At 41.3% G+C, this 18,596-nt stretch overlaps 1 protein-coding gene across 1 annotated transcript in view; it reads right to left on the minus strand.

The window, feature by feature from the left end:
- Positions 1-18,596, minus strand: part of LOC120065851 (WW domain-containing oxidoreductase-like) — a 62,913-nt gene that overhangs the window by 23,631 nt on the left and 20,686 nt on the right. Inside the window, exon 2 of the mRNA XM_039016898.1 lies at positions 16,673-16,761. Within this exon, the coding sequence (XP_038872826.1) occupies positions 16,673-16,761 (89 nt within the window). The remainder of the gene's footprint in view (positions 1-16,672; positions 16,762-18,596) is intronic.

Here is an 18,596-nt window from a genome sequence, read left to right on the forward strand (position 1 = left end):
GAGAGAGAGAGAGACAGAGAGGGGAGGTGGATTTGGCAAAAAATACTTCAATCAGTTATAGAACCCATTGCCCTCTATGGCTGTGAGGTTTTAACCCCAAACAATGCATGCAGAGCAGAATTAGGACTACACCCGCTAGTTATGGTTTCACCAGAAGTTGTCCTCCTAGCGGGCCGCCTAGCCCTGAAAGGTTATCAACATCCAGAAAAGAGCTGTTCAATTCTACAACCACCTAAAAGGAAGCGATGACCTCACATTCCACCACAAAGCCTCACCTACAAAGAGATGAACCTACAGAAGTTCTATCAGCCAGCTGGTTCTGGGGCTCTGTTCCCAACAGACTCCACACCAAGAGGCCAGGGTTCCGGTCTAGAAGCACTGTTGACTGCTCCTACACTTTTGCTTCGGTACTCTGGCCATGTCGAGCTGTGAGAGATCCTTGTCGGTGGCATCCCTCCAGCGAGCTCGAAACCACGGTAACACTGGCGAGCAATCCAAACACACCCGCCAACTTTTGATTTCTTCCATTAGAATGAATTACGAGGCCCAGGGCAGTTTGTGTACCCTGTGTTTAAGACTGCCTGCTGGATTCATTAAAAACTGGATGCTAGAATGTGTGAATTGTTATGCATGGCTCTAATGATTGTTCCCTATAACACTGTTAGAGAGGACTGGAGTGAACATTCACCTTCAGGCCTCCTAACACACAGCACATACAGCACATACAGCACACACAGCTCACACAGCACACACAGCACACACAGCTCACACAGTTCACACAGCTCACACAGCACACACAGCTCACACAGCTCACACAGCACACACAGCTCACACAGTTCACACAGCTCACACAGCACACACAGCACACACAGCTCACACAGCACACACAGCTCACACAGCTCACACAGTTCACACAGCTCACACAGTTCACACAGCTCACACAGCACACACAGCTCACACAGCTCACACAGCACACACAGCTCACACAGTTCACACAGCTCACACAGCACACACAGCACACACAGCTCACACAGCACACACAGCTCACACAGTTCACACAGCTCACACAGCACACACAGCTCACACAGCACACACAGCACACACAGCTCACACAGCACACACAGCACACACAGCTCACACAGTTCACACAGCACACACAGCACACACAGCTCACACAGTTCACACAACACACACAGGGTTCATTACTGAGAGTCACACTCAGTCCACACCAACTACAGAATGCCTACATATGCAAATCATACTCTACTGTGCTATATACAGAATCATTCAAAAACTCTTAGCCGCAGTGTTTAACCCAAAGTAAGAAGTCATCTTTAGATTGAACTCCAAATCCACTCCCTAAAATGTAACCAGCGTCAGTGACTTAATAGAGCCAGAGAACAGGTTGGTGGGTAATAAGAAAGCAGTGTTTGGACACACCTACTCATTCAAAAGTGTTTCTTTATTTTTTACATTGTAGAATAATAGTGAAGACATCAAAACTATGAAATAACACATATGGAATCATGTAGTAACCAAAAAAAAGTGTTCAACAAATCAAAATATATTTTATATTTGAGATTCTTCAAAGTAGCCACCCTTTGCCTTGATGACAGCTTTGCACACTCTTGGCATTCTCTCAACCAGCTACATGAGGTAGTCACCTGGAATGCATTTCAATTAACAGGTGTGCCTTGTTAAAAGTTAATTTGTGGAATTTCTTTCCTTCTTAATGTGTTTGAGCCAGTCAGTTGTTTTGTGACAAGGTATGGGGGGTATACAGAAGACAGCCCTATTTGGTAAAAGACCAAGTCCATATTACGGCAAGAACAGCTCAAATAAGCTAAATTGACTGACATGAAGTAACAGAGCATTTGGAATACACTGCTAACTTGGTTTAAAAAGGGTTAAAAAGGCTTCTAAAGTTTGTCATTTCTACATGTTTTTTTGTATGTTTTAATGTCAGACTTGATTTGCCCTAATGAAAAATGAATCAACCCCTACAAAAATGTCCATTAATTATAATCCATATAATAATAATTCACATTTCCTGTTGCTGCAGGATTATTTTCCTGCTGTGAGAAACTGGTCAAATTAAGATAGGACATCTGTATGTAAGACCTCTTTCAGTTAGATATCAACAAACTTTCATAGATCTAAATTGTACAAAAAAACTGTTGGTGATTTTACAGGTCAGTTAAAGAGGGACCACCAGTTAAAATCAGACCACAAGTTAGGCGAGAGCACTTGTCCTTAATGTGTATCTCTCAGAGCTCATAACTCCTCCTCCTCCTCCTCCTCCTCAGAAGAGCAGACATCAGTTCCTAGCCCAGGGTCTCATCTTCATAACCACCGGTCTAATGAAGGTCTTTAATGGGCCTACTGCTGCTGGCCCGGTCGAACTGTTATTTTAGCGCTGGTCAAGCGGGGGTGTTAAGTACCAAACAGGGATAGATGAGTATATTGTATATTTAGTGTAACTAGCCCCCTTTGGCCTGATCTCTGACATCAATGATAACCTGCCTGGAGGAGGTGATTGGCTCTGTGTGCTGCTGGGCTCTGTCCAATGATCATTAACACAGGACTTTATTGGCCATACAGGGACGGGAGCTGGAACAAAAACACACACAGGGTAGAAATGTGTGTGTTTTGTGTGTTTGCTGTGCCTGAAGACAAGCGTTCTCTAATATAGTTGTGGCAGTATCAGACAACTGCCCCATGCCATTCACAGCTCACAGACTCTCCTCTCCCCTCGACTCTGCTCTAACGTCCCCTGGGATGCCCCCACAAGTATATTTTAGTGATTACATTTAGTTTTGATACTTAATATAAATCCACCGACTGTATTTATTTAAATTACTATAGCGACCACCGACTGTATTTCTTTAAATTACTATAGCGACCACCGACAGTATTTATTTAAATTACTATAGCGACCACCGACTGTATTTCTTTAAATTACTATATCGGCCACCGACTGTATTTATTTAAATTACTATAGCAGCTACCGACTGTATTTATTTTAATTACTATAGCGACCACCGACAGTATTTCTTTAAATTACTATAGCAGCCACCGACTGTATTTATTTAAATTACTATAGCGACCACCGACAGTATTTCTTTAAATTACTATAGCAGCCACCGACTGTATTTATTTAAATTACTATAGCGACCACCGACTGTATTTATTTAAATTACTATATCGGCCACCGACAGTATTTATTTAAATTACTATAGCAGCCACCGACTGTATTTCTTTAAATTACTATAGCGACCACCGACTGTATTTCTTTAAATTACTATAGCGACCACCGACAGTATTTCTTTAAATTACTATATCGGCCACCGACTGTATTTCTTTAAATTACTATAGCAGCTACCGACTGTATTTCTTTAAATTACTATAACGACCACCAACAGTATTTCTTTAAATTACTATATCGGCCACCGACTCTATTTATTTAAATTACTATAACGACCACCGACTCTATTTATTTTAATTACTATATCGGCCACCGACAGTATTTATTTAAATTACTATAGCAGCCACCGACTGTATTTATTTTAATTACTATAGCGACCACCGACAGTATTTCTTTAAATTACTATAGCAGCCACCGACTGTATTTATTTAAATTACTATAGCGACCACCGACTGTATTTATTTAAATTACTATAGCGACCACCGACAGTATTTCTTTAAATTACTATAGCGACCACCGACTGTATTTATTTAAATTACTATAGCGACCACCGACAGTATTTCTTTAAATTACTATAGCAGCCACCGACTGTATTTATTTAAATTACTATAGCGACCACCGACTGTATTTATTTAAATTACTATATCGGCCACCGACTGTATTTATTTTAATTACTATAGCGACCACCGACAGTATTTCTTTAAATTACTATAGCGACCACCGACAGTATTTCTTTAAATTACTATAGCAGCCACCGACTGTATTTATTTAAATTACTATAGCGACCACCGACTGTATTTATTTAAATTACTATAGCGACCACCGACTGTATTTCTTTAAATTACTATAGCGACCACCGACTGTATTTCTTTAAATTACTATAGCGACCACCGACTGTATTTATTTAAATTACTATAGCGACCACCGACTGTATTTATTTAAATTACTATAGTGACCACCGACTGTATTTCTTTAAATTACTATAGCGACCACCGACTGTATTTCTTTAAATTACTATAGCGACCACCGACTGTATTTCTTTAAATTACTATAACGACCACCGACTGTATTTCTTTAAATTACTATAGCGGCCACCGACTGTATTTCTTTAAATTACTATAGCGGCCACCGACTGTATTTATTTAAATTACTATAGCGACCACCAACTGTATTTATTTAAATTACTATAGCAGCCACCTACTGTATTTATTTAAATTACTATATCGGCCACCGACTGTATTTATTTAAATTACTATAGCGGCCGTGAAAGGCTTTATTTTTCTAACAATAACATCTGTGTCAACATCGCAGTGCTAGCCGTGCCACTAGAGATCCTGGTTCGAGTCCAGGCTCTGTCACAGCCGGCCGCGACCGAGAGACCCATGGGGCGGCGCACAATTGGCCCAGCATTGCCCGGGTTAGGGGAGGGTTTGGCTGGCAGGGATGTTCTTGTCCCATTGCGCACTAGCGACTCCTGTGGCGGCTCGGGAGCAAATGCACGCTGACACGGCCGCTAGGTGTACGGTGTTTCCTCAGACACATTGGTGCAGTTGGCTTCCGGGGAAGCGAGCAGTGTGTCAAGAAGCAGTGCGGCTTGGCTGGGTTGTGTTTCGGCGCACGCACGGCTCTCGACCTTCGCCTCTCCCGAGTCCATACGGGAGTTGCATCGATGGGACAAGACTGTAACTACCAATTGGATACCATGAAATTGGGGAGAAAAAGGGGTATAAAAAATATATAATTTAGACACCGGCAACCGGGTATGCTGTCATTTGACTTTTTTTTTACTGCATTACTCAAAATGACAGCGCCGAAGCAGACATGTCTTTTCACTGTGAATGATGTCGAGGTGAGTGAAATAAGTAAACAGCAGATATACAATGCCTTTGGAAAGTATTCAGACCTCTTGACCCTTTGCACATTTTGTTACGTTACAGCCTTATTCTAAAATGGATTAAATAAATACAAATCCTCATCAATCTACAACACAATACCCCATAATGACAAAGCAAAAACAGGTTTTTAGAAATGTTTGCTAATTTATTACAAATAAAAAACTGAAATACCTAATTTACATAAGTATTCCCTTTGCTATGAGACTCAAAACTGAGCTCAGGTGCATCCTGTTTCCATTGATCATCCTTGAGATGTTTCTACAACTTGATTGGAGTACACCTGTGGTCAATTCAATTGATTGGACATGATTTGGAAAGGCACACACCTGTCTATATAAGGTCCCACAGTTGACAGTGCATGTCAGAGCAAAAACCAAGCCATGAGGTTGAAGGAATTGTCCGTCGAGCTCCGAGACAGGATTGTGTTGAGGTACAGATCTGGGGAAGGGTACCAAAAAATGTCTGCAGCATTGAAGGTCTCCAAAAATACGGTGGCCTCCATCATTCTAAAATGGAAGAAGTTTGGTTACCACCTACTCTTCCTAGAGCTGGTCGCCAGGATAAACTGAGCAATCGGAGAAGGGCCTTGGTCAGGAAGGAAACTATGAACCCGATGGTCACACTGACAGAGCTCCAGTGTTCCTCTTTGGAGATGGGAGAACCTTCCAGAACCTTCCAGAACCTTCCAGAAGGACATCTCTGCAGCACTCCACCAATCAGGCCTTTATGGTAGGGTGGCCAGACGGAAGCCACTCCTCAGTAAAAGGCATATAGCAGCCCGCTAGGAGTTTGCCAAAAGGCACCTAAAGGACTCTGACCATGAGAAACACAATTCTCTGGTCCGATGAAACCAAGATTAAACTCTTTGACCTGAATGTCAAGCATTATGTCTGGAGGAAACGTGGCATCATCCCTACGGTGAAGCACAGTGGTGGCAGCATCATGCTGTGGGGGTGTTTTTCATCGGCAGGGACTGGGAGACTAGTCAGGATCGAGGCAAAGATGAAGTACAGAGAGATCCTTGATGAAAACCTGCTCCACAGTGCTCAGAACCTCAGACTGGGGTGAAGGTTCACCTTCCTACAAGACAAGACCCTAAGCTCACAGCCAAGACAACACAGGAGTGGCTTTGGGACAAGTCTCTGAATGTCCAGCCAGAGCCCGGACTTAAACCTGATCGAACATCTCTGGAGAGACCTGAAAATAGCTGTGCACCAACACTCACCATCCAACCTGACAGAGTTTGAGAGGATCTACAGAGAAGAATGGGAGAATGTCCCCAAATACAGGTGTGCCAAGCTTGTAGCGTCATACCCAAGAAGACTCAAGGCTGTAATTGCTGTCAAAGGTGCTTCAACAAAGTACTGAGCAAAGGATCTGAAGACTCATGTAAATGTGATATTTCACTTGTTTAGAGGAAGATGAGTTAGAGATGATTGGAGGAATAGAGATGTGGAGCGAGGAGTGGAGGGAGAGGAGAGTGGAGCGAGAGGAGAGTGGAGGGAGAGGAGAGTGGAGGGAGAGGAGAGTGGAGGGAGGAGTGGAGTGAGAGGAGAGTGGAGGGAGAGGAGAGTGGAGTGGAGGGAGGAGTGGAGCAAGAGGAGAGTGGAGCGAGAGGAGAGTGGAGGGAGGAGTGGAGCGAGAGGAGAGTGGAGGGAGAGGAGAGTGGAGGGAGGAGTGGAGTGAGAGGAGAGTGGAGGGAGGAGTGGAGCGAGAGGAGAGTGGAGGGAGAGGAGAGTGGAGGGAAGAGTGGAGCGAGAGGAGAGTGGAGGGAGGAGTGGAGCGAGAGGAGAGTGGAGGAAGGAGTGGAGGGAGGAGTGGAGCGAGAGGAGAGTGGAGCGAGAGGAGAGTTGAGGTAGGAGTGGAGCGAGAGGAGAGTGGAGCGAGAGGAGAGTGGGGAGAGGAGTGGAGCGAGAGGAGAGTGGAGCGAGAGGAGAGTGGAGGGAGGAGTGGAGCGAGAGGAGAGTGGAGGGAGAGGAGAGTGGAGGAAGGAGTGGAGCAAGAGGAGAGTGGAGGAAGGAGTGGAGGTAGGAGTGGAGCGAGAGGAGAGGAGCGAGAGGAGAGTGGGGAGAGGAGTGGAGCGAGAGGAGAGTGGAGCGAGAGGAGAGTGGGGAGAGGAGTGGAGCGAGAGGAGAGTGGAGGGAGAGGAGAGTGGAGGGAGGAGTGGAGCGAGAGGAGAGTGGAGGGAGGAGTGGAGCGAGAGGAGAGTGGAGGGAGAGGAGAGTGGAGGAAGGAGTGGAGCAAGAGGAGAGTGGAGGAAGGAGTGGAGGGAGGAGTGGAGCGAGAGGAGAGTGGAGCGAGAGGAGAGTGGAGGTAGGAGTGGAGCGAGAGGAGAGTGGAGCGAGAGGAGAGTGGGGAGAGGAGTGGAGCGAGAGGAGAGTGGAGCGAGAGGAGAGTGGAGGGAGGAATGGAGCAAGAGGAGAGTGGAGGGAGAGGAACATGAGGGAGAGGAGGAAGAAAAGGATGAGGGAGAGGAGGAAGAAGAGGATGAGGGAGAGGAGGAAGAACAGGATAAGGGAGAGGAGGAAGCAGAGGGGGAGGTGGAAGAAGAGGGAGGGGAAAACGGAGCCCACACACCCGAGACGGGAGCCTACGTTTCCATGGAGTCTCTGCCCCAAGTCCCACCATTCACCCTTGTACCACACAGCCTGGGCCTAAAGTGACAGTGGCAGTGGTTTTGGAGTTGTTTTTAAAAGTGGTAGGAACTTAAATCTGTTCAAGAGCTTGACCATCTGATGAGCTTTTACAATGTTGGACGCACAGGCATAAAATGGTGGAAGTATTTGTTTTGGAGTATGCTCAACATTGCCATCATAAATGCGTACATTGCGTGGGGGACCCTGCAAAGGCCCTTCTCAGAAACTGCAGGTGCTGGACTCTGAAGGCCTTCAAAATGCAGCTTGTGCAGTCATTTTGTGATATGGCTACAGTGGCAGGAATAGGGGTGCCAAGAGTGTGGCACCAGAGCGTGGCCCAAGTTGTAACTGATTTGAAAGCAGGTTAAGTTTGAATGACACAAGATAGGGTGTGTGGTGTGCATCCGGAGTGGACACAAGGCAAAGAGTGGTAGATGTGTAGAAACCTCCTTTGGGTGCTCTACGTGTTCTGTGCCATTTTGCAGGATGGGGCCGTGCTTCCAGAAGTTCCATAACATGTTGTAGGCTAAATGCAAACACTAAAGTGACATTGTGAAATATGAATTTGTCATACAAATCTTTTAGTCTCTGAACAGTTGTGGTGTTTTGTATCTTCTCTCTTTATCTATCTAATACAGTCAGTCAATTGTTGTCAAAGTAGGCTTTACATCCGGCCTGGTCTGTACTAAATCTTACTGAGAGAGGTTACCTACATTTTGTGTCAGGCCTGGTCTGTACTAAATCGTACTGAGAGAGGTTACCTACAGGTTACCTAGGTAGACGTAGACGGCGGACGTAAAGGTAACGTAAAGGTAATGGCGGACTGAACGAAGTTATGTAGAGCACCTCAAGATAAAACATAATATTCGAAATATCTGCTAAATTAGACTAAAATATTAGCACTAAATAATCTGGTGGGTGATAACCTTCAATCTGGATAATAACACAAAACAAATCCTAAGACTAGAGACATTTATCGACAAATATTACGAAAACAAGCAACACCCAAACATGACGGAGAGTAAGACAGGGGAACCGATTCAAAAACGAAAACGTGACTCTTCAACAGACACTGATGATCTAATATTCTCACCACCGGCAATGGTAAAGGTCGAAACCGATCTGTTAAAATCAATAAATGACAAACTGGGTATACTTGAATTAGTTAGTAAGGATATAAAAGAGTTGAAGGCAAGCCTAGAGATGAGTGATGAAAAAGCTGCGACATTGGAGAAGGAAACACACGCGCTAAAAGGGACAGTCAATAAGATTGAAACCGAAATGAATGAAATTAAAAAGGAGAACACCGTTCTGAAGGAATGCTTACTGGACATACAAACTAGATCCATGAGAGAGAATTTGGTACTTACAAATATCCAAGAGAAAGAAGGAGAGGTTCCTGAATCTGTAGTTAGAGAGTTCCTTTTTGCAGCGCTTCAGATTCCACGCGAAGTTATCGACAAGATCCAACTTGAACGTGTACACCGCCTCGGACAGAGAGGGCAGAGGTACGAACGCCCAATCGTTGCCAAATTTGCTTCATTTAAAGATAAAATAATGGTTAAAAGCCTGGGTAAAAGACTTGCTGGGACCAAAATTGGCATGAATGATCAGTTTCCGAAAGAAATTGCAGAACGGCGCAAAGTTCTGTATCCAATTTTCAAAGAAAATAGATTAAAAGCGAAACGAGTAGCTCTCGTCGTTGATAAACTATATATTGATAACCAGTTGTTCAGAGACACAAAGACTACTCCATGGTTATTTTAAAAAACAAAGACTACTCCATGGTTATTTTAAAAAACAAAGACTACTCCATGGTTATTTTAAAAATTACAAAGTTCTCATAGATGAGGAAAATAAACACAATTCAAGCCCGGTTATTGATTGTAACAATACAATACAAAATATAGCTTTTCTATAAATCTTCACATATAACTAATTGAACACAAGCACTATTTCTACATAGTGAAGATAAAAACTAAGTAAACAGAAGGCACAGTATGTGTGGATGGTGTGATGTGTGTTTATTTTTATTTGTTATGTTTGGAAAGTTGAGTGAGTGAGTAATGAAATGGTTGCATATCCCAGAGCCAATGTATTGCTGTGAGCCGGGTATGAGAGGGCTTTCAATGTTGTTCAGATGATGGATATACTTTTATAATGAATTATACGTCTTATTTATTTATTGTCCTATCATGGGGAACTACATTTTTAAAATAAATTATATCTAATTATTTATTATCCTATTTTAATGGTACGGTCCATGGCCCTATACCCTAGACACCCACATGAATGGCCCAGATACTAAGGAGAAGTCCCTAACTGTTTTATGTGCATGCTGTAAGCGGTCTGTATGCAGCCAAAATGAGGTCAGGGACCAAGAGCAGCACTGCCCCCTCAAGATTCTGAGCCTGCTTGGCAGGGTTGGTCCTGCAAAGCCAAAGCCCCCTAAAGGGAGAGCATAATAAACAAGGAAATTCTCAAAGCTGCTAATGAGAACCTTGACGACCTTGTACCTAGCCGGTGGGGATTCCGGTGGGGTGCCCCCACCCAGGCAGTGGCAGTGCTGGCAACACTAGCTGCAGTAACCCATGGGGAGGGGGTCACACTCGGACATTCAGAGAGGGGGTATATTATTGTGGCCCTGGTGGCACGAAATCAAAGTCGGACTGCATGGAGATGCTTGGGAACATGGTCAAAACGGATGACCATATTGTGGGTGTTTCAGGAAGAAGGTGTACATTTGACCTCCATCATCTAGGATGTGACAATGGTAAATAAATCTCTACATTTATGCTCATTTTTTGCGCGGTCTTGCAGGCCTTCTCATGCAGCTGCAACTGCAAGTACATTTGTAAATCATGACCCATCTTGAGTTGGGCTCTGGGATGGTGCAATTGTTGAGAGGGTGAGCTTATGGTTGTGTGGGGGTAAGGGCTGAATGTGTGTGGGTGTATGTGTGTATCCCACAACTGTTGCGAAGGAAGAAGTAAAAGATGTTAGGGACTATAGAGGATGATCCACAGCAATATGTAATACACATCGAGGTGAGGGCGATGGAAATGCATTTGGCAATGGATCTGCTTCGGTTCGGTGGATGGCGCTGTGTGCACTTTTCGAAGGATGGATCCCAGTCGGTCCGGGGCTGTGCGATGGGGGGGGTCGGGGGTGGTCTGCCGGGCATTGGGATGACAACCCAACTCGAGATGGGGGCTTTTGGCGGGTGGAATAGTGGGGACCAATTGGAGGTTTGCTTAGTGGAGATGCAAATGTCATGGTACAACTATATAGACACTCAATCATTATGTTACTTTTTAATAGGACGTTTACAAACATATATTTTGATAAAAATAATTGAAAGGTGTGTCTCATTATGGTAAGTGGTGAAATAAGTATAGCCAGTCACAATTGTAATGGCTTAGCAGATAATAAGAAAAGACGATCAGTATTTACCTGGCTAAAAGAGAAGGATTATAATATCTATTGTTTACAGGAAACCCATTCGACAGTTTTAGATGAAGTTTTGTGGAAAAAGAACTGGGGGGGCGAAATATATTTCTCCCATGGGCAAAGAAATTCAAAAGGGGTGATGGTTTTAATTAATAATAACTTTGATCCAAATGTGCAACTTGTCCAAACAGATCCTCAAGGTAGATGGATTATTTTAAATATGTTATTGGACAATAAACATATATGGCTTATTAACCTATACGGTCCGAATAATGATGATCCAAGCTTCTTTGACAATATATATAAGAATGTATCAACTCTACAAGCAACACTAGACTCTATTATTATAGTGGGAGATTTTAATACGGTCTTAAATACCTCTATGGACCGGAAAGGAAATCACACTACAAACTATCACCCTCAGGCACTTAAGGAAATCAGGAATGTCATGGATATATTGGAATTAGTGGATATATGGAGACTTAAATACCCTGACCTAGTGAGATATACATGGCGGAGGCTTAATCAAGCTAGTCGCCTTGACTACTTTCTTATATCATTCTCTCTGGCACCAAAAGTTAAAAAGTGTTTGATAGGGGACAGAATGCGGTCGGACCATCACATAATTGGCATATATATTACTCTTACAGAATTTCCACGTGGGCGAGGATATTGGAAATTTAATCAAAGCCTACTAGATGATAAATTGTTTAGAACTAGGACAGAAGAATTTATAACTGACTTTTTTTAGACATAACATAGGTACAGCAGATCCCCATATTGTATGGGACACTTTTAAGTGTGCCTTTAGAGGCCATGCAATTCAGTACTCATCTATAAAACAAAAGCAATTTCGATCAAAAGAGTCCATATTAACAAAGGAAATTGAAGGACTAACAGTACAGTTAGATAACAATAAAAACGGTACCATAGAGGCACAGAATAAGTTAGAGGAAAAACAAAAAGAAATGGAGGAACTTATTCAAGAAAGATCCAGTGTAATATATTATAAAAATAAAGCGAACTGGATGGAATATGGGGAAAAATGCACCAAATTCTTTTTCAATCTTCAATATAGAAATGCTACCAAAAAAAACGTATTAAAACTTGTTACAAATGATGGAGTCACGCATGATTCACCAAATGATATTTTGAAAGAGGAAGTAAAGTACTTTAAGAATATGTTTTCGTTTCAGGCTCCTCCATCTCCACTAACTGAAACTAATTGTATGGATTTTTTCCCTAATAATAATGTAAAATTAACATCTGTACAGAAAGACTCATGTGAAGGCCTAATTACAGAGGAGGAACTACTTGATGCAATTGGGGCCTTTAAGGATGGGAAAACTCCAGGACTGGATGGCATACCAGTGGAAGTATACAAACATTTTTTTGATATACTCAAAGGACCATTATTAGCTTGTTTTAACCACTCCTATATAAATGATAGATTATCAGACACGCAACAAGAAGGTGTGATATCATTATTACTGAAACAGGACCCAAGTGGTATATATAAAGATCCAGTCCATTTAAAAAATTGGAGACCTCTTACACTTCAGTGTTGTGATGCAAAAATCCTAGCAAAATGCTTGGCGCATAGAATAAAAAAAGTTTTGTCAGATATTATTCATCCTAATCAGACAGGTTTTTTACATGGACGATACATTGGAGATAATATAAGGCAAGTACTGGAAACAATAGAACACTATGAAATATCGGGGACACCAGGCCTGGTTTTCATAGCTGATTTTGAAAAGGCTTTTGATAAAGTACGACTGGAGTTTATATATAAATGCCTAGAATATTTCAATTTTGGGGAATCTCTTATAAAATGGGTTAAAATTATGTATAGTAACCCTAGGTGTAAAATAGTAAATAATGGCTACATCTCAGAAAGTTTTAAACTATCTAGAGGAGTAAAACAAGGTTGTCCACTATCGGCATATCTATTTATTATTGCCATCGAAATGTTAGCTGTTAAAATTAGATCAAACATTAATATTAAGGGATTAGAAATCCAGGGCCTAAAAACTAAGGTGTCATTGTACGCTGATGATTCATGTTTTCTTTTAAAACCACAACTAGAATCTCTCCACGGCCTCTTAGAGGATCTAGATACATTTGCTATCCTCTCTGGATTAAAACCAAATTATGATAAATGTACCATATTACGTATTGGATCACTAAAAAATACACATTTTACATTGCCATGTAGTTTACCAATTAAATGGTCTGACGGAGATGTGGACATACTCGGTATACAAATCCCAAAAGAAAGAAATGATCTCACTCCAATAAATTTTTATAGAAAGTTAGCAAAAATAGATAAGATCTTGCTACCATGGAAAGGAAAATACCTGTCTATTTGTGGGAAAATCACCCTGATTAACTCTTTAATCATATCACAGTTTACCTATTTGCTTATGGTTTTGCCTACACCTAGTGACCTGCTTTTTAAATTATATGAACAAAAAATATTCAATTTTATTTGGAACGGCAAGCCAGATAAAATTAAAAGGGCCTATTTATATAACGAATATGAATTCGGAGGGCAGAAATTATTAAATATTAAAGCATTAGACCTCTCACTAAAGGCATCAGTCATACAAAAGTTATACTTAAATCCAAACTGGTTCTCTAGTAGATTGGTACGAATGTCTCATCCTATGTTCAAGAAGGGCCTTTTTCCCTTTATTCAGATTACACCTGCTCACTTTCGGTTGTTTGAAAAGGAAATAATCTCCAAAATATCTTTATTTTTTAAACAAGCCTTAGAAAGTTGGTTGCAATTTCAGTTTAATCCACCTGAAAGGACGGAACAAATAGTACAACAAATCTTGTGGTTAAATTCAAATATAGTAATTGATAAAAAAACTGTATTTATCGAAGAAATGTTTAAAAAAGGTATAATTTTTGTGAATGATATCATAAATAGGACTGGTGGAGTAATGTCACACATGCAGCTAACACAGACATATGGAAATGTCTGCTCTACCCAAAATTACAACCAATTAATTGCAGCATTACCACAAAAATGGAAGAGGCAGGTAGAAGGGGATAAAAGTAAGGAACTTGTATGTCGGCCTTATATTAAAGAACATAAATGGTTAAAGAAAAGTGTGATAAATAAAAACATATACCAATTTAATTTAAGGACCAAAAAACTGACAGCTGTGCCATATAAATTGCAAAATAGTTGGGAAGAGATTTTCGATGTACCCATTCCATGGCACATGGTTTATGAATTGATACGCAAAACAACGCCGGATTCAAAACTTCGAATTTTTCAATTTAAATTATTGTACAAAATTCTTGCAACTAATAGAATGTTATATATATGGGGGATACAATCTTCCCAGCTCTGCAGATTCTGCTGTGAGGAGGCAGAGTCATTAGACCATTTATTTTGGTATTGTCCGCATGTAGCTCGTTTTTGGTCACAGGTCCAGGAATGGTTGAAGAATTGCAACATTTGCGTAGAACTAACGCTACAGATAGCAATACTGGGGGATTTGAAAAGCCATAGTCAATCAATCAATAATATAATAATTATTTTAGCAAAAATGTTTATTTTTAATTTACAATCCGTGGAAGCTATGAGAATAGGAAGATTCAAATCTTTTGTGAAGCATCACAGCACAGTTGAAAAATATATGGCAAATAAAAATCCGAAATGGATGATGTTGGAAGATAGATGGGAAAGGTTGAGTGGAGCTGAAGGGTGGGACTAATAACAAGATAAACAATGTAGGGCATACGGGATCTGTGAAATGTGTATAGGTGCGGAGCTATTGTGAAATAGCACAGTTACAAGTGGAAATCAAACTGGATGGACAACAGAAATAGAGGAAGGACTAAGAACAAACAAGAGAGAACTATTATAAAGTAGACTGTGTCTGTAAAATGTGTATAAGATGTATAAATTGAAGGTAAAAACAGAAATGTTTATCAGTTTACTCCAATTGGGGGATCAGTGGTAGGGTTTGCGGGGAATAATAATAAAGGTATACTCTTTAAAAAAAGTATGTATGTCTATGTAGGTATGTGTATGTATATATGTGTATATGTATGCATACGTGAATGGATATATATATTTACCCAAAAAAATATGGGGGATTGGAAATGATGCAGACAATTACATTGGAAGCAACATTCTTTCCGCAATATTAAGCTGATCCACCCCCAAAAAAAAAAAAAAAAAAAAAAAAAAAAAATTCGTACTGAGAGAGGTTACCTACATTTTGTGTCAGGCCTGGTCTGTACTAAATCGTACTGAGAGAGGTTACCTACATTTTGTGTCAGGCCTGGTCTGTACTAAATCGTACTGAGAGAGGTTACCTACATTTTGTGTCAGGCCTGGTCTGTACTAAATCGTACTGAGAGAGGTTACCTACATTTTGTGTCAGGCCTGGTCTGTACTACATGTTACTGAGAGAGGTTACCTACATGTTGTCAGGCCTGGTCTGTACTACATGTTACTGAGAGAGAGGTTACCTACATGTTGTCAGGCCTGGTCTGTACTACATGTTACTGAGAGAGAGGTTACCTACATGTTGTCAGGCCTGGTCTGTACTACATGTTACTGAGAGAGAGGTTACCTACATGTTGTCAGGCCTGGTCTGTACTACATCGATTGGATACCACGAAAATTGGGGAGAAAAGGGGGTAAAAATGTAAAAGAAAAAATATATATATATAAAAAAAAAAAATAATAATAAGTTAACTTGTAATTGTTATTTGTTCTTTATTTTTGAGCTTTGTCTGTTTGTTTGAAATGTGTGAGAAAATGTGTGTGAAAATTCTCAGGGATCTACAGCAGCGTACTAGAATTATATTGGGGTCTAAAGGGAGTCATTTTGGGTACTTTTTCCAACACTGTGCATGTGGAATTTACTTAGTTTAGACTAATGAACCTATTCAATCAAAAGCTAAATATGGATATATTTATTTTGAAGTGATCCAAAAAACATCAGATTGTTTTGCTTAGTGTTCCAATCAAATGAATAAATAAAATAAAAAATGTCACATGCTTCATAAAACAGCAGGCGTAGATTAACAGTTAATGCTTACTTACAGACCTATAATAGAAAGATAATAGCACAAGTAATAAATATGTGAGTAATGATAACTTGGCTACATACACAGGGTACCAGTACCGAGTTGATGTGCAGGGGTAAGAGGTCATTGAGGTAGATTGGTAATTGATTGAATAGGTTCATTAGTGCAATTGAAATTGAAATGTACTGTAGGTTTTACAGACTGGGTCAGAGAGAGATAGAAAATGTCAGTGAAGACACTTGCCAGCTGGTCAGCGCATGCTATGTGTCCTGGTAGTCCGTCTGACCCGGTTGCCTTGTGAATGTTAACCTGTTTAAAGGTCTTACTCACATCGACTACGGAGAGTGTTTTTGTGGAACCCTGGGGCAGTTCATATTGCTACAGTAATAGCTCATAGGAATAAACAGACATAGCAGGTTACTTACAGTTTCTTGGTCTTGAAGGAGTCAGCGAACTCTCTGACACTGCGGAGAGAGGCCAGGTCCAACATCATGGCCTCCAACCTGGCCTTGTGCTGCAGAGAGAACAGACAACACACAATACGTTTATCATCATCCTCATCAACATTAATATCATGAATCAACAATATTGTGAGTTTGGGTACGACACAAACACTAGCTCCTCCAGAAGTAACCATTTAGATTGACATCTGCTGATGTTGAGACAGACTGCAGACGCCTCCAGATCTTATGAGACATTATGACCCCAGCTCAACTTCAGCAGACAGCTTCACATCTCTCAGGCTGTTGATGGCTCCTGACATGCTCATGGTTCTGTATAAATGCTCATGGTTCTGTGTAAATGCTCATGGTTCTGTGTAAATGCTCATGGTTCTGTGTAAATGCTCATGGTTCTGTGTAAATGTGCATGGTTCTGTGTGAATGTGCATGGTTCTGTGTAAATGCTCATGGTTCTGTGTGAATGTGCATGGTTCTGTGTGAATGTGCATGGTTCTGTGTAAATGCTCATGGTTCTTTGTAAATGCTCATGGTTCTGTGTAAATGCTCATGGTTCTTTGTAAATGCTCATGGTTCTTTGTAAATGCTCATGGTTCTGTGTAAATGCTCATGGCTCTGTGTAAATGTTCATGGTTCTGTGTAAATGCTCATGGTTCTGTGTAAATGCTCATGGTTCTGTGTAAATGCTCATGGTTCTGTGTAAATGTGCATGGTTCTGTGTAAATGCTCATGGTTCTGTGTAAATGTGCATGGTTCTGTGTAAATGCTCATGGTTCTGTGTAAATGTGCATGGTTCTGTCGGTTCTGTCTGTCCATGTGTAGCTCATCACACACCATATGCCGGTGGACAGGGAGAGGAGAGAAGTGGTGAAAGATAGATGACTGTACAGCTGAATGCGTATCTGCATTTACACACCGAATACAGACTATTCATTATCTACTCTATCACACTGGATCAGTCTACAGACTATTCATTATCTACTCTATCACACTGGATCAGTCTACAGACTATTCATTATCTACTCTATCACACTGGATCAGTCTACAGACTATTAATTATCTACTCTATCACACTGGATCAGTCTACAGACTATTAATTATCTACTCTGTCACACTGGATCAGTCTACAGACTATTCATTATCTACTCTATCACACTGGATCAGTCTACAGACTATTCATTATCTACTATATCAGACTGGATCAGTTTACACACCGAATACAGACTATTCATTATCTACTCTATCACACTGGATCAGTCTATACACTGAACACAGACTATTCATTATCTACTCTATCACACTGGATCAGTCTACACACCCAGCTGATCCTGTCAGAGATGTATTACCATGACCAGGTATAGAACCCAGACTTCAGCACACACAGAGAGAGAGACACAGAGAGCGAGAGACACAGAGAGCGAGAGACACAGAGAGCGAGAGACACAGAGAGCGAGAGACACAGAGAGCGAGAGAGCGAGAGAGAGCGTGTGCGTGTGCGTGTGTGTGTGTGTAAATGGTCCGTCAGACTCATCCTCACACCTGAGAGAGACATCACTCCCGTGATCCCCACTGTCTGGGATTGGGAATATCAGCTATTCCTGACGCACACTTTCCCCGCAGTCCCTAGAGAACACTGTCAGCTCACATTACCCCAGGAAGAGTGTTCCACGCTCCGGTTTCGGTTCCCTGACAGCCTTTCCCACATCTCATCTCTAACCCAGGAATGTCATAACGGAATGACTTTCCTTCATGCATCTGTCTCTGTAGAGAGTAACTGTAGATGACACCCACAGCAAGGACACACATGGAACAATACCCACCAGCCAAGACAAGCACGCCAAGGGTTAACAGCTCCTTCATATTTGATTTACACTTTTCAAGCATTTTACAC

The sequence above is a fragment of the Salvelinus namaycush genome, chromosome 21 (genome assembly GCF_016432855.1).
Source record: "Salvelinus namaycush isolate Seneca chromosome 21, SaNama_1.0, whole genome shotgun sequence".
In the NCBI taxonomy this organism is placed as follows: Eukaryota; Metazoa; Chordata; class Actinopteri; order Salmoniformes; family Salmonidae; genus Salvelinus; species Salvelinus namaycush.